Source organism: Lepisma saccharinum, chromosome 21 (assembly GCF_977018435.1).
Source record: "Lepisma saccharinum chromosome 21, izLepSacc3.1, whole genome shotgun sequence".
Taxonomy (NCBI): Eukaryota; Metazoa; Arthropoda; class Insecta; order Zygentoma; family Lepismatidae; genus Lepisma; species Lepisma saccharinum.
The window spans coordinates 22,630,631-22,648,961 of NC_139249.1; the positions used below are offsets into that span (position 1 = coordinate 22,630,631).

At 38.7% G+C, this 18,331-nt stretch overlaps 1 protein-coding gene across 1 annotated transcript; it reads right to left on the reverse strand.

The window, feature by feature from the left end:
• Nucleotides 1-257: 257 nt before the first annotated feature.
• On the reverse strand, nt 258-17,412 carry LOC146004476 (trypsin-like). The gene is made up of 7 exons (XM_083143333.1): nt 17,297-17,412; nt 15,388-15,458; nt 14,529-14,614; nt 7,351-7,516; nt 5,997-6,116; nt 3,672-3,818; nt 258-518 (listed from the first exon to the last, which is right to left on the reverse strand). Exons 1-7 carry the CDS (start codon nt 17,379-17,381, stop codon nt 258-260), a joined length of 936 nt encoding a protein of 311 aa, XP_082999459.1. The 5' UTR covers nt 17,382-17,412.
• Between the last annotated feature and the right edge of the window lie 919 nt (nt 17,413-18,331).

Genomic DNA, 18,331 nt, shown 5'->3' on the forward strand with positions numbered 1-18,331 from the left:
TATACGCTGCTGCAAAGGCTGCTAGCTGCAGTCGCTTTCCCCGATCCCTCGCACGTGTTCGTTGGTCGAGCCCTCTTGAGTCAGTACTTGAGTAGAGACTTGCTTTCGTTTCCTCGCTCCAGAGAATCCTTGGACAGAGTTTAAGTTTCTGTCTGAATGAGCGAGATGAAGCGAATTTTGCCGCTGACAATTCTGTACTGATAGCTGAAATCATTAGGAAATGAATATCGTCATACCTTATAGACAAACATTTATTATTACAAAGCAATATATCGCAGGAGAAAGATCAGTCCAAGGAGGATCAGAGAATCCAAACAGGAGCGGTTGACTGATACGCAAAAGGAAGAGTCCATAGCATCTTTGGAGTCACCATCGTCCGCCAGAACCTTCCTGATCCAAGGAACGTAGCTGGAGACTCTGGTGTAGACGCCTGGTGTATTCGGTTTGGCGCAGTCCTTCCCCCAAGAAACCACCCCCGTGAGGTAACCCATGCAAATCAGTGGACCTCCAGAGTCTCCCTGCAAGAAGAAAGTTGATAGTGACCATCGCCGCTGGTTGAATAATCTTCGAAAGTAACATTTACTTTCATCGATTAAGGGCGACTATTCTCCGTCCACGTTAAGAACGAAGTCAAGTTTACGCAGCTTCTGAGAAATCCTATTGGTTGTTCCAATGGCAACTCTTCAGCAATCTTCCGCGTAGATATACAGGGTGTACGAGAACTGATAGCGCAAACTGAAACGGTGAAAAGTACACGATAGTATAGAAGCAAAAAGTCTGAGTAAGCATGGAGTCGGAAACAGATCATACGCTTTTCTCCTTTCGCTCTCCGAGGTTTCTTTGTTTAAAACTGAACAGTGCCGAAAGGTGGCGTTATAAGAAAACCATACGTCCTGTACAGGACGAAAAGCATAACCGTCACTGTCACGTGCGATTGACCAAAATGACAACACTAAAAGAGATTTGGGATGTAGTATGAGGTTTTCTGGATAGGCATTTCCCTGGCAGGTGCACAGACCGTGATGGATCTATTCCCTGGGCAGAAGTGGAGTACCGCCTTGATGTTCTGAGAGCAACTGGGCGCACATTGAGGTGTATGGCATATAAAACATTGAGAGTTGTAGCTTATTTTGCAATCAACAGAATTGTTCTATTGCATGTAGTTTCCGAGATATGTTTATTTATAGTGGTACCGGGACTTTATGAACACCCTGTACATAAGGGCTAACGGCAATTCACGGGAGGCTGCAAGCTTGTACCAAGAAGCTTACCTTACCCTGTAAGCATTACGTCCATAATCAAGTCACTGGCGGTTCGTAACCATACACTCGAAATTTTCTCGCAAACTGTTCGTTTCCGAACCCATGTTTACTGAGACTTTTAAACTTCTACTATGGTGTACTTTTCACCGTTTCAGTTTGCACTATCACTTCTGGTACACCCTGTATAGTTCATATGATAAAGCCACACCACTTAACTCAATCACTCTATTCAAGCTGTACCGTCATGGAAAAAAAGTACTTCTCCCATAGAGCCTTAATGCCAGAAGTCTTATGGGGGAATTATTTCTTTCCATGACTGTACATCTACAGCCAAAAAACCAACAGCACCAAAACTTACACACAGGAAAGGAACTACTTATCATAAATCACGTGCTTTTGTTTACATTAACTTCGTTTTTGCAGCGGATGAAAATTAGTTACTTTTCGAGTTGTAGCCTAACTGAGCTATTTTTTTCAAGTAACTAAACAAAATGAATATTTATTGTTCTTTACATTTTCGCATTAAGCGAAAATTAATTCACCAAAATTTTGCAATGTCTTGAATAAAACAGTCGCTTTTAGAAATGAACGACTTAATGTAATGTAAGTAACTGTAAGAAAATATTACAGTTTTCTGTTCGACGAAGTGCCTAAACGATGTCTTCGAGTTTTGAAGTGTGTTTCGTTTTTTTTACGTCTATATCTATTATATTTTTAAACATACGAGGTTAATAATAATTTAATAAAAGTGAATTAATCTTTTTGTTGTCGTGAATTATATGATATAGAACAGCCTGGTTGCAATTAATGCAAGAAATATTTTACACGAGTTATATCTTACTGGAATCAGGTAACTGTGAAAGTAAGTTCCTTTCTTTTTGAAGTAAGGGTTATTCTCTTAAATGAGTAACTGTAACCGAGTTACCTCTGAGGAGAAGTTATTGTAACTTAACTGATTGATGACACTAATCGTTATTCAATGATACTGGTTGAATGAAGCTCAAAATCGAAAATATGAGAAGACTGAAACTACATATAAATAGAATTCAGGAAATGGATAAAGTAAAGTAAAGTAAAGTGCTCCCCTGTGCTTTGCACCACGCCATGAAGGAGTATAGGGGGCGTGGGGTTAGGGCCCCACACTTTCTTGATCTCGGCCAAGCTGGGGGTGATGTGATCAGAACCACGCACCTGGCCGCCTTTACCCCCCAGAGTTTCCTCCAGGTACTCACTCTATACGACGCTGGGTGGGCGCCAGAGCCGCTTGAACAGGTAGAAAAAGTCCCGGTTATCCCCCGCCAGGGATCGAACCCGGGCCTCTCGCATGGTAGGCCCTAACGGCCGCGGTAGGAAATGGGAAATAATTTATATTTGTTTTATACATAAGTGCAGTAATCAGTCCTTCACCCACACCCCCGGACCTCACTCTAACACCCCCGCTCATCTACATTAAGAAAACATTGGTATGATTAAAAATCGCATAAAGGACTAATACGATGAAATGGCTGGGGGGGGGGGGGGTTGGTACGCTTGATGACAGCACATTCCAGAAAACTCTGAATCAAAAAATTAACGATAAGGATGAGAGATTTAAACGGAATACAAAAATGAACAACAATAAAAACAAATGGGATATACTGGATACAATTTGGAAATAATCACAAAGCATAAAGAATAAGATTAACTAGATTTTTCAGTTCACTTTATGCACACATGAGCTAATCAGGACTGGATCCGAACCACTACGTGCCTCCACCGAACCCAAGGGCCTTTAATTCCAAGGTGACGACGTCACCACTACGCCAGCGGGAGATTCAAAAATATAATGTAAAGATTCAATGGAGAAGTAGTAAAAAATAAAAGTGAAGTAAAGGAAGAGAGCCTAGAAGTAAGTAATAAATGTGTACTAAATTAAAAAAGAAAAGAAACGAATGAAAATCAAAGCGAATGAACTGAAAAGAATGCAACGATTAAGAATTGAATGATTTAGAATAAAGTAAAGGTCAGACGAAACAGTTTCCAAAAAGAAAGATTAGCGAATGAAGGTGGAGAAAAATTAGGTAAAGGGCCATAATGCAAAGCTGCGGATATGAAGTATTAAATGGAAACACGGAAGATTAGGATGAAAAGGAAACAGAAAAAAAACTACACTCTGTCCCATTTATCTCTGGAGCAAACGAACGAAAACAAGTCTGCACAAGTAGTGACGCGAGACGGCTCCACCACTGAACACGTCAGAGGGACAGAATTGCGTGGAGTGGTGGAAAGCGACTGCACTTACCAGCGTGTACTGCTTCGATCTGCCCAATCGATCCCGACCCCCCTTTATGCCGCTATGCGTGGCCTTCCTCCAGAGATAAATGAAACAGCGTATACCATCTAACGTAAAGGAACTGAACGTTGATTCACCTCACAAGCATCCACCCCTCCTGATTGGTATCCGGCGCACAGCGTGTGTCCATTGGGGACGAAGGCTCCGCGTTCCTTGCAGTCGGCATCGGGAATGAGTGGCACCTTCGCCATCATCAGTGAGTTGGAGATGGACTCGTCGTTATCCTAAAAGCAAAGTCGCCCATGAGCTAAGTCAGACTGAATTTTATTCATCTGACCTTAGAATTTACTCTCATCAAATTAAATCTACAAATAAGCAACCATACGTTGCCACGGGATAAGTTTCCAAATCGTTACGCCATACATATCGATAGGTTTAACAGTCTTGATTGTTCACTTGCGTAGATAGACACGAAATTATATTGTTATTAATTAATATTTCAAAAATAAATCTTTCACTCATTCATGTTTCGAATAAGCACTTTATATATGGGGGGATTTCTTCCCTGCGCCGAATTTGTGTGCATAAGGGAAGGCAAACCAAGCTAGTTGTGATCTAGGGAGCTTCTGTTCCGATTTTACGAAGATTTCTCCTTTCTTGTTACAATAGGTTATTGCAATGCTATTATTACAAGTCCTTTACGCCTAGTATAATCATTGTTTTTATGCTCGCATGTCATTGGCTTGGGTACTTTCTCAATAGAAGGATGTGTGAGTTGTGTGCAGTCAGGTTCACTTGTTGAGAAGGTAGGAGCAGCCATGTTAGTTTGAGGGTTGTTCCTATTTTAGACCACCTCCCTGTTCCTAATTTCGTCCCCTTTCCTGTTCCTAATTTCGTCCCTCTTCCTGTTCCTAATTTCGTCCCCTTTCCTGTTCCTAATTAAGTCCCCTTTCCTGTTCCAAATTTCGTCCCTCTTCCTTAATTTCGTCCCTCTTCATGTTCTTAATTTCGTCCCTCTTCCTGTTCCTAATTTCGTCCCTCTTCCTGTTCATAATTTCGTCCCTCTTCATGTTCATAATTTCGTCCCCCCTTCCTGTTCCTAATTTCGTCCCCTTTCCTGTTCATAATTTCGTCCCTCTTCCTGTTCCTAATTTCGTCACCTTTCCTGTTCCTAATTAAGTCCCCTTTCCTGTTCCTAATTTCGTCCCCTTTCCTGTTCCTAATTTCGTCCCTCTTCCTGTTCATAATTTCGTCCCTCTTCCTGTTCATAATTTCGTCCCTCTTCCTGTTCCTAATTTCGTCCATCTTCCTGTTCCTCATTTCGTCCCCCTTCCTGTTCCAAATTTAGTCTCTTCATACTTTTCGTTTTTGTTGAAAATGGGGCATTGGAAACGTGGGGTAAGGATGCTAAGAAGAGGGCGATTGCTGCAGTGGACAGTAAGGAGGCGAGATATAAAGCAGCCAGCGAACTCCACAATGGTTCTGGAGCAACTTGGAAAGATTATATCAAGAAGAGAGAAGGTTTCAGTGGAGAACAGTGACTACTCAACATGACGACTCAGTTGACTACAGTAACAGAGGATGATGATGTTGACTGTCTAGTCTGTCTATCTCGCAGATAGATGGAGAAAATAGATCCGGTGCACGATACGTTTCACATGGTTTTATTAAACATGCTTCGGCGCCAAAAACCACGTGAAATTTGAAGACCTCTTCAATATCCGCCGCCAGGAAAGCTTCAAGAATTATTTCAAGTGAAATTTATTTGTCATACTTGCTTGTAAGGCTAAATGCTCATCTAATGATAAGGTTATATATTTTTTAAGTAAACCTAATATTATCTGGAATTTGCTAATTTAGGTTTTAAATTTTCTATAAGTATAACAGTTTGTATTAAGTCACTACATCCCACTAATAGTGTAATGATTTTTTGAAAATATGCATATTAAAGTTAAAAGAAATAACTTGAAAATCGTAATTACTTCATTTTTCGGATTTTTTAAAGAGGACGGAATGAGGGACAGCTTTTAAGGTTTTACCGAAAGCAGGTACTTTTGAATTTAATTTAGTTTGGTGCTTATAATTGATTAAGTTATAGGTTCAAGTCGTGGAAACGTGAATTTTCCTTTGTGAGTCTCCATCATCAATTAATTCTAATCTATATTCGTTCTCATCGTCACGATTAGTGAAAACTGGCAGAAGACCGACGTCGAAAAATATTAAAAAATACAACCGAAGGAGTTCATAAAAAAACAGTTCCCAATATACCCGAAGTCTATACTAACAGCCACCTTATGGTCCAGATCTGGCACATACTAGACCAGGCTGATTCCACGAGTTTTCGCTCTCAACGAAATACATATACTAAAGGTAAGTTCCCATGAGTGAATACAGAGGCAGTGTAATTCAACTGAGAAGCATGGCTCCCGTTCGGGTAATATTGCGAAAATTATAACACTCACCTGCAACACACCCCAGCCCAAGATATTACAAAGGGTTCTATTGGAGTAGAAAGATTTCTCGATCTCAGCTGTAGGAAGTTTGACGAAGCTAAGGATTTCCATTTTGAAAGGCCGAGATACCTGGAAGGAAGAATTTGTGATGTGATCATCTAGAGGAATGCAAGTTCTCGTTATGCAAGAAGTTTAGACAAGCTCTAAGCCTTTCTTTACCCTTTGAGACATTTCACACGTGACATTATATGATATACGTATTTACGTTACTTTTCAGCACATCATTCCAAACGCAACTGTGTTCTCCAAGGCATGTAGCCAAGGGATGGGCTCTGGGGGCTGAAGCCCCGCCCCCCTGAATTCCTACAAATGTTTCGTTGGAAATAGAGCATAATGGTAAGTAATTTCACTTCCTTAGTAGGATTGATCATCTTGTTTTTCAGTTTGCGTGTTTGCTTTTTAAGTCCACTTTATGCACAGAAAGGCTAATCGGGACTGTACCTACAGTTTAAAGTGGAATTCGAACCGCTATGTTCCCCCACCGAGTATCGAACCCTGGACCTCTTGATTACATGGCGTCGATACAACCAATGGAGGAAAGCTGAAATTCATCTTCCCTGACGGATATTACTAAGGGTTGAGGCCCCTGAAATTTAATTCTAACTATGTCAAAAGTCAACCTCACTTCCACGCAGTATACCCTGGACTGCATTTTGGAAAGTTTTGGAAAGTTCTGCAAGGGTGTGAAATTCAAAATTTCGATAGTTTTGTTCACATCAACTATTCTATTTCCATAATTAACAGCACCGAAATCTTGTCCACTCGACGCAGCCTCATTGATCACAGATTATTCAAAGGCACTGATATTTTGATCAATACAGCGTCAAGTAAAAGCTCTGTCTGCTCAACGAGTGAAAATATTGCTCAGTAAGCGTCGCTTAGATATTACTTGACGGACCCCTGGTGTCCTTGGTTTGTTGCACAGTATCTGCAACGCCGAGCCGCTTAGGCACGAGAATGGGAACAACGGCGATGAACCTCGCTCCGTTACTCCTTGCTGTAGAGATCAGGGCGTTGCTTCGGTGCTGCAACGTCCACCTGCACGTCTATTCATGTCCTGTGAAATCTCGCAGGTTGCCTCCTTCTTTTTAACAGATCATAATGGAATTTCCTTTTGTGAACCAATTTAGGATACAATTATTTCTTTATGTTCAATATATTTAATAGAAAAACAATGATAAAATACTAACAAAAAGTATAAAATTTCATGGTACCCGATCGTTGTGCAACACTGCAACAATATCAGTAACCGTCCTGCCACTACGTCACACAAACGAACAACTCTTGCACACCCCTTACTCACCCGAATGATAGCAATGTCATGAGTTCCTGATTCAAACGAAAAAGGCGCATACATGAATATTTTCGAACCTTTCCGCACCTGTACCGTGTCGCTAGTGGGCTGCAAAGTGTCCGTGCTGGCCTTGACGGTTACCTTGGAAGCAGACCATGGTCTCTCGGATAGCCTTCTGGAAAAGGACAAAGAATTGAAAGTATAAAGCCTGGTCCACACGTAATGTTTTTTAGTCAGTCTTGCATGAATGGGGCGGTACTACTTTACGTTAGGGGTGTCACCTATAAATAATTTATTTCGCACTTTTTTACATTGCTAACGTACTATTCTGCATTACGGAGCATTTCTTTAGGTGAAATAATGAATTTCTAACGAAAATAATGTCTATTTCTTACATTTACGAGTACTTACTGATACTCGTTATTTCGATTCTGTAACACACATTATGGCGATAGTGTACTGGTTCATCGCGCGTTGTGAGAGTGTTTTGTCGATTTATGCAGTGTTGCAACCTTGTTCACCGGAAAATATCTACTTTCGTGCCCGGATTTGAAATGATGTTAATACCTCGCAAACCATTGACGTTAGCCTCACAAACCATTCACGTTAGCCCCACAAACCATTCACGTTAGCCCCACAAACCATTCACGTTAGCCCCAAAAACCATTCACGTTAGCCCCACAAACCATTTTCCGTAAGGTTAGGTTAGGTTAGGCAAGCATAGTTAAAAAAAAAAAATTAAAATACTCGACACGTCATGTTATAGTGAAAACATGTCGAGTTTGAAACACTGACTACGGGGTTTACGTCATCTAACACAAGGAACATTGTACTCTCGTGCAGAAAGCAAATGACGGCAGCAGAAACAGCGTGTCGGATAGAGATTTTCGCAGAAAACAACATGCATTCGCATTAAAATGGATCAAAACTACATTCACGAACTTCCACAACGCTACAGAAAATGATTTGCGTAAGTACTTTCTCCTGTAAAAAGTAAGAAATCCGTCACCCCTATAGTAAAGTGTTACCAATGGGGCTTCACGACCGCTCAAAAGACGGAGCTTTGTTTTCGAGCAAAGCGGAAGACAAGTCGTTGCATGTAGACGCAGATCCGTCTAATCGGTTCAACTTCCCTCAATTTTGCGTTCTCTTCATATTGGACGAGAAATCTCTTGTTTTCCAATATCTAGCGTCATTTGCAGTACGTGTCCATATCAACACGTAACTAATTCGCCAGTCTTTGTGTTCCTGCCGTAATTCACAAAGCAAATTGAAATGTCAAAGTTTATCCCCTCAAGAAACCACTTTCGAGACTACTGTGAGCGATGTGAAAAATTATTTTATTTTTTAATCTCACCGTATACACTGAAATTATATAGGGCATTACATAGCCAAGGGTGCAACACGCTGACTACATTTTTTATATTAAAGTAACTATTGTACTGATAGTTGAGCAACATTTTCATGCGCAATGAAATATGAAATTTAACACAATTGATTAAACATGACTATCCTAAAAGTAGTTTCCCAGATTTGTAGCTAGTGAACAATTTTGTGTCACGAGTGGGACAGAGGAAACGCTGCCTTTTCACTTAATAAGAAATTTAATTTAATTTCTGTGAATTGTCAAATGATGAAATATAAATTAATTAAGACAGAGAGAGAAGGTATTTGACCTTTGAATATTCCAGTGACATTAAGGAGAAAATGTAACAGTTAAACGAGAAATTAATTGTTTTTTGGTGTCTCGGGTGGGACACAATAGAAAACAAAAATAAAAAAGGTTAAAATAACCGAACAATACGTAAAATACCACTACTTTCTAAGTTAATTGAATTTTTATACAGATGATAATTTTAGATTGCTCGCTCACAAGATAGGATAAAGATATGCAGCATTGCATTAAATTTTAAAAATTGAGGTTAATATGGAATGCCCTATATTTACCAATAGTGCTTACTTCGTCCATGGTATCTTTGGAACGACTGACAGAAAGCTTGAATAGTGTAGCCGTGTGTTTTGTGTCAGTCTTATCTGTCAAACTTAACTTATCATGCAAGACTGATAACAAGACATTTCGTGTGGACCAGGCTTAAGGCTGAAAATGAAATCTAACAGATTTACAGCCGTGTGAAGAACAAGCTAACAGATAAGCTAATCGGAACTGGACCTACAGTTTAAAATGGAATCCAAACAACTAAGAGTGTTCCAACAAGAACGGCCGATTTTGAATTGCGCCATTGTCTTGTTATTGGGTTGGCGACACTGTTCTTACATGTGGTTTATTAGTGTGCATATTGAACACTTGTGGTTCCAACAGGATGGCGCTACTTGTCACACCTCCCACGAGACGATTGCCTTGCTGCACGACAAATTCCCGGGCCGAGTCCTTTCGCGCAACGGCGACCAGAACTGGCCAGCGAGGTCACGTGACCTGTCACCCTGTGACTTCTTCCTTTGGGGTTAGGGTAACCCGGGGCTATTTCGGCCAAGGGGCTATTCCGATCGACGAAAGAATATTCCATCCTAGCGCATTGTTAATGCTCGGGTTGGCAAATTGCTTGTCATCAGTGGAGAAGGAAAACCTACACGGTTGAGACGCCCACAACACTGCTACTGTTTGTAAATTGATATGTCTGTAAAAAATTGGTTTTGGACAAAAGGTATGTACTGTGAATGTGCATTTTCGCATAGTTAAACAGATAAGCTTTAGAACGTAAGCTGTACCAGCCACATTACAATGAGTAAGTGAGAAAAATATCAGGGGCGGCGCGTGCCTTTCCAGGCAGGCAGGGCACATTTTTATTTTGGGTTGGGAGGGGGGGCAGTTAACCTCTATATTTATCTTTAAGGTTTTTGAGAAGATTGATTGATTGATTGATTTAGTTTATTTTACTTCGCGTTTTGTGCCTCGTGGCTAATTTGCGAAGATGAGGATGAGTGATGAAAGGATGAAATTGATGAATGGACATTCACAAACAACCAAGCCCGACCAGGATTCGAACCCGGGACCCTTGTTTTTGAGAAGAGTTCCTTGACATAGAGTAAGTAAATTGTTCGAACAATGGGTCACTATTTGGAATGAAATGTAACAAATTCGGCTCAAGATATCTCTTAGTCGCTATATCTGCAGTTTCTCTTCCATTGTCAATGAATTGAAAGGCGTATATATTAAAGTTTCTGCACGATTCAATGTCATTTTAACATAGACTAGAGTCGCAAAATGTCTTCAAAAATAATGAAAAGAAATATTCTATATTCACCAAGTATGCACTAATATCAATAACTAACTAGGAAGATGATGCAGCGTTAAGTTCACATTCAACACTTTACATTGGCCCAAAAAGTTCGTTTATACTTACGAAGATAATCTGCATGTCAAATTGTCTGGAACACAGACACAATCATACCAAAAATACACACGTACAGTAACTATAAACTCTTTCACTCGCGAAAAACTAATTAAATCATAAGCGATCAACACGCACACAGATGGAACGCAACGCAAACTCACACACTAACTCAAATCCAAATCTGTATACAATGGAAAGGAAGGAGGATCTTTTTGAAAACACCGAGGGACTAGTTTGGGCAATAAAAAGTGTTGTCAACTTTTCAGGTCGCCGGAACAAGCGCGAAGAAAAGCATTCGAGGGATTTTTCTTTTGTTGCTTATTGCTGCATCGTACTGAGGAAGGTGAAAGTACGAAGGCTGGAAGAACGAATGAAGTTCCTGCCAAAAGTTCGAAACACTGAACGGTGAACGAGGCAAACATGAATGGGCAGGGCACCTCGTCCACTGCCGAAAGACGGCTACGAATTTTGCGCTTTTCCATTGTGAGGGGATACCGTACCTTGCCTATGCTGTAAATATTTGGATTAGTCAGTGACGTCACGTCTCAAAGCAGAGCTGAGATTGGACTCTCTCCAACAGTACTCAAAAATATTTAAACCTCGCACAGGGTGCGCACCCTGTAAGTCTGGTTGCAGCAACGTAGAAGTTGAGGGGAAAAACAAAAAATTTAGCTATACATATACCGATCGTATCTTCAGATGAACTTTGTATTATAAAATGATTGTGGGGCACACGGTCGTGGCGCCAAAGTTGTATAGCGCAGTGTAGCCAAACAATGAAAGAAATATCTGCTCCAAAGGCTTTTGCGATCATTTTTTCAGGGCTATATCGATGAACAGAATTTGTGCTTCTCCACTCCAAAAATTAATTACGATAACTTTTGTTATCGTTGCAGATGGTGCGCACGTACAAGTCGAAAGGGATTCGAATGAAATGGTCGGAGGACAATAGGAATAGGGCTGTTTCAAGCGCACTGCGTGGAGATGTAAGTTTACGTGCTGCGGCGGGCCTCTTCAACGTATACGTCATTACAGAATAGGATTTCCAGAGCTAGAAGAACCTCCACAACCTAAGTCTGTCCCTTCTATTGCACCATTTCCCCCTCTCAGGGCCTCTACAAATTTACCAAGCACATCCTCTTCCACTTCACCATTCTCTGAAACAATCCCATCTCCCACCAAACAGCTAGAAAAGACAAAACGATATAGAAGAGAAGTGGGAGTATGCCATTTAACATCTGAATGAAAAAAAACGACAGCAACCTAAGAATGTCGGTAACGATGAAGACAATATCCATTTCGGTTTTTTGCGGTCAGTTGTGGTACTCCAACGAAAGTGCTGTTAAAGGTGACTGGATACGACGTCAACGATGCAACACTTGGTTTAATGAAATATGTGTCGGGGCTTTTGGTAAGAAACAATTTATTTGTGGAAAATGTATCTAGACATGTGATTTCACAAGTGATCAGATTAGCCCCACCAATGATCAGAATTACCGCGTAGTTTCGGAAAATCTTGCAATGTGTAGTGTTTCAGTTTTTCCATTGTTACAACAATCAGAAATATAAACATACAATTAAATTGTGCACTTTTGTAGCCAAAAGAATGGGTGTTTCAGAATAAATGACCAGTTCTGGGAGGAAAATTTTTTTTTCAATTTTTTATATACTGTTCAATGTGAAATGTTCGATATAGCACCGGGCTACCCTATGTGAAATCATATTTGTCACGTACACATCTCATCCCTTTGCATAAATACCTAAATATTAATGAACTGAATTCACTGTACATCATCTCTTTATAATAACATTATAAATTATAACAAACAGCCAGCACTCGGAAACCACAGACAAAAAACAAAAAACGCTCCTTTGCAAACTCACAGATTATTTTCACATGGCCAAACTTTGCTCTGATTGGCTGTTCCACAGAATACAGTCGACAAAAGCTAGTAGCAATTAGAACATGTCCTATTCCTCCAAACTAGTCAATCAGTCAGCCAGGCGGCTATGATTTCTACCTAGAAAGTCAGTTCAGCGCCAACTAGGGCATTCCTACTAGAAATCCAGTTCCGTGTGATAGGGGCTTAATATATGGCAGATTATTCTCTCTTCTTTTCTAGCAAATGTTTGACAATTTCTCGACAAGATGACTGCTATTGGTCCCATGCGGAAGAGGGATACTATTGTGATATTCATTTCCAAATGGGTTGAATAAAAATTTGATATACAGTAGAGCGTCGATTATCCGAAGTAATTGGGGGACATGGGTGTTCGGAAAACTGGTTTGTTCGGATAATCGAACTGTACATGTTTATTTGCCAAAAAGAAGTACTGTACAGTAAATTTATTCATAAAAACAGGCATCTCTTTAAGTATGTATTACAAAGTAACGTACAAAGGCAACTTTAGTAGGAATATATAGTATGTGGTACAGTTTATTAAACAAAAATATGTACATATTACATACGCATTTTGCATGAACAATACACACAGTACACAAAATTAACGTTTAAAAAAATCCTTTATTTTGGTCTGTCTAAGCAAGCCTACACGCTTACGAGCAGCTAAGTCACGTACTTTTTTCATTACAGATATCTGAAAGTGAGCGAGTACACAGTTCGGTTAAGCGGTCGTTCGATTGACCGACGTTCGGATAATCGACGCTCTACTGTACTTCTTTCCAGGCTACCGATTGTTTCCTGTGATCCATTCTCGACTATTGAATCAAGTTTCGTCACAATTAAACACTGCCTTTACGATCAAAATTAATGGTTAATAGGGGTCTCTTAACATATCTTTACTGATGAAGTAAATGGCGTCAACAAAGGCCACTTTGCGACAAAAGCGTTCAACAACAATAGAATCTTAGGCGGATCACAAAGAAATTACAGCTATTCCAACACGATCATTGCCATAGACGGACATGGCGTAAATCTCCCAGTGAATTCATTTAATCAGTTCACTTTCTTGTCACGAAGAAGCGGACGTTTGTCATCTTTCTGAATACTCTACTTGTTTATATAAGTTTCTTACTGTTATTGTCTTAAAAACTGAAATGTGCGACTACTAACCAAGCTTTCACCATTCGTGGTAAGAATTGAAAAGTTGGTTATGTACGTACTTGTAATCATGTAGTAGTAGCGTACCCTTCGGTCACAAAAAGAATAAATTACCTAGCAAGGATTAATTTATTAACAATTATAAGTATTGCTGGCATTACAATATGTAATGTAATGTGCATTGCACTATGATTTATATAAAACATTTTTCTACCACGTGTTCCCCTAATCCTTTATTTCAAAGCGAGAAATAATTAAATACAACACACCGAAGAAAGAAGTATACCGAATTTAGTAGCGTTCCGAAGAAGGCTGATGGAGTGCAATGCCCCCTTTGGTAAAACTTTTCTTTAAAAACATCCAATATAAGATGTAAAATATTGAACTACTTGGAGATGGTTAAAATATGGATCTGCTTGCTGTGAAGAGAAGTTATATCCCCTCCAACCCCCCTTTTCTAGACAGAAGACTGCTTGAATTGTAGGAAAGCATTGGAAATTTCTAACTTGAAAAGTCCCAACTGTTCATGTAATTTCTTTGCAGCTATGGAACACATAAATTGCGACAAAGCATTCACATTGTTTTGCCACGTTTAACTGTAGTTTTTTGTTAGCTTTTTGCACTTATTTTAAACGTAATCATATATTTATGGTTTTCAAATACAGTCTGATGAACGAAGGGTTTGATGATATTTCTGCGTGTGCGCTTTTTCAATCTCTCGTTTTGGCTACGAGCAATAAAGCATGAAACTAGGAATAAAATTAGCACTTACTGTACCACACAGTGTGCTGCAGTCAGAACACATCTGCTTGACAACAAGACTCCTCCACACGTATCCTCTTCTAGCTGTATGTTTACCTGGAAATGCAACATTTGATAGTACTCCATGTGTGATTGAGCGAATATCAGCATGCTACATACAGACTTTCCATCAACAATAGTGGAATCTTGGTAATCACCATAATTGGTGAAACATAACTTATCGAAGTTTCTTTGGCGATTCAATGGTGTAACACAAAAGAAAGGTGCTGAAATAATAGTAGACAAATTGTCCGTCATTATTTTCATTATTCTTTAATCCATATCCAGTGTTGTTTTAGATAATGAATTTTTGTTGATGTAAAGCAGATGTTGTCTTGACGATTCTATTTCAAATCATGGTCATCACATTGTGGAAAACAGACTGAATGAAAACGATGCTGTACAGTGGGATCCATGAGAACTGACTACTTTCATTAATTTTTCTCTTACATCCTATGTGTTTTAAGCGATGGATTGTTATTCATGCTGGTGCAGAAGTTGTCAACAGCTTGGTTTCAGTTTTCTTTTGAGTTTTGAAGGTCTTGTCGGGTCAAATAAAGTGCACAAACATGGTGATGGACAATTTGCACGGTAATACTCATGGGTCCCACTGTACAATTCGCCTACTAAGTATTTCTTTTGCCGTTGGGTGTACCATACTCTTGCAGTGTACTTAGCTAACAAAATGCGCTGTACAGATATTTAAGCTACAACAGGCAACGCTACAGAGAGAAAACTGTTAAATTGTATCTACACTTTACTAGTCTTCAGATTACTTTCCTATTAAAACTAGGTCACAACGTTCTAGCGAGTGTTAGAAAATAAAGTACCATGAATGGGTAATCCTTTATTCTAACTTCAACTCCTCCAATTATTCTGTTTGAAGCTTGCACACATGAATCTGAAAAAAAAAAAAACCACTGAATTTTAAACAGAAATTGTGAATTCTGCACTCGGACGAAAAACTGACTTCTCAGGCGATGAGCTTAATATTACAATTTAAATGCTTTTGTATGTTAGGGGTGTAAGGGATAACCCTTTCTGAAGGCACTCAAATATCCTTTTCATCGTAGTAGACTAACGCGGCTCTGGCCCTTGGACCTGCAGCTAGGAAAATCCTCTGTAGGATTTATGTTGTGACATTCATGTGTGTTTCTGATCCTCATCCAACTCATAGTATCACCATTCAGTCTCATCTTCCCGATTAGCCAAAAGTAGAACCTAATTCAATAAAAATTCAAAAAACGTTTGTATGTCGTATCAATTATTAAAAAAACCTGTATTTTCAGTGAAATATGACTAAAAACCAGCGAACAATACCGATGAAAGTGCATGATTGGTTACGTGTCTGCAAAGTAGAAGAGCCTAATGTCTTGATTGATTTGCTTTATTTTACTTCGCCTTTTGTGCCACTTTTGGCTAATTTGTGAAGATGGGGATGAGTACACACTCCCACGGCAAGTCATAGTTTTTATTAATAGATTAAGAACAGGACATGTGCGTACACCAGCACATTTAGCAAAGATAAATATTGAAACTCAAGAAAATTGTAAATGTGGCAATAATAATCCTGATGCTCAACATTTATTTCTAGAATGTCCATTTTTTTTCAAATCAACAAATCACGCTCTACAAAGCTATACGACGTTTGAAAATTCCATTTCCAATATCACTCTCATCAATTCTAACAGATTTATCCCCTTCATTAATATGGATTCTGTAATCACATTCTCGAAAATGTAGGTTCGAAATATAAATTGATTTATATATATATATATATATATATATATATATATATATATATATATATATATATATATATAAAATAAGAAACAGCAAAAGGATAAAAAAGTGAATTATTCATAATAATCATTTTATGTTTGTGATTCTGATTAATTTGAGAGACTAACTATCAATCTTAGAAGAAAAACATTAAAACAAATACAAAACAGTAACGATGTCCAAAGTCGACAAGATAATGCTGACAGGGACAGTTAAAAAGAAGATGAAGAAGAAGAAGATGAGTGATGACGTGACGAAAACGATGAATGGACACTCACAAACATCCATGCCCAGACCGGGATTCGAACCCGTGACGTCGTAGCGCAATGTGCTTACCACTCCGCCACGTGGGCCGGTAACCTAATGTCTTGTTATATCTTGTTCCTGACTTTACCATAGGGAATGTGTTTCTTGGGGAAAATGGTCGACGCAAATTATTAGTTTACTAATTAATTACCTAAAAATTGCGCTTGCAACCTTAATTTCTTAATCTTATTTCTTAATTACGTTAGAAAATAATAGTTTTTAATAGATTAGATTTTTAAAATATTGTCTTTATAATCCTTATCCGCGCAATTAGACAAACGTCTTCGAATTTTGTCTTATACAGTGTGAAATTAATGTACAAAATGAGAATATAAATAGTTATTCCACAAACATAAGAAACATTATACAGTTAGATATATTACATTCGCATTGCAGGAACGTAAATGTAATAACTGAGATGTTATTTTAATGTTTATGTTTATCAACTTCTAAATGGCAATATCTTCAACAACTTTCATTACTTGCTAATTGAAAACTATTAAACTTGAAAAAAGACCATTAAGAAATGATAATTATACGCAAGTATATCATCGAGATATAGATTTCACAGGGGTTATCCCCAAACTATACGAACATAACAAAACATGTTACTTCAAACTTTACAATTAGAATCTCATAATGCAATCTTACTTAGTGATACGTGAAAATAAATAAAATACACTTCTAGTAAAAATATACACCGCATGCTCATTAAGTAAAAAGTATAGCAATTCATGGTGCTATTCCAATATCATGGTTCGCATAAAGCAGGAAAATATAAACATGAAGACACCAAGGTGGGTAGATACAGGAGTGTATTCAAGAGTTGTTTGAAAAACTATGACATCATGTAGTTAATTTTTATAAAAATCCAGGATTCAGTTTCAGAGTGATAAATAGAGCAGTATAAGAATATATTTTCAGAAAAGTACTATGATCATCAAGAAGGTGTATATATATATTTGTAATATAACAATCAATCGTTCAACCGAAGCTTGTTTCAAGCTTCTTTCCCTCAATGGGAAGAAGTTGGCTGTGTTTAAATCCCAATTAAAAATCAGTAGTTTCTCTTTAATACCACCAAGCAAATGTTTTAATATTGTGAATCATGTTACTTTTTAATTTGTACTTTTAAACGAAAAAAGACATTATATTGTATTGTCATGTTAGGCGTACATGTTTTCTTACATTAATCACAAGGGCCTCCCCGTTGGCGTAGTGGTATCGTCGTCGCCTTGTAATCAAGGGGTCCCTGGTTCGATACCCAGTGGAGGCACATAGTGGTTCCGGTCCCACTGTAGGTTCCGTCCCGATTAGACTTACTATGTATAAAGTGGACTCAAAACACCAACTCAACATTAACCACATACTCATACGTTATGTGGTATGTATTATTAGTAATTTGATGTAGTGCAAATAATTACACCATAATGCTTGCAATTATAAAATGTGTGTGTTATAGCCGTCAGACGCTCCTGAACTTGATTGTCTTACAACAAATAGGTCAAGATAATTATTGCAATATAGGTCAGAACGGTACGACGTTCAGGGGTCACGGGTTCGAATCACGGTCTGGGTGTGGGTGTTCTTTGTTTGTCCCTTCATCAATTGCATCATACCATCACCCATCATCATCTTCACGATTAGCCAAAAGTGACAGAAAAGCGGGATGAAATAAAATAAACC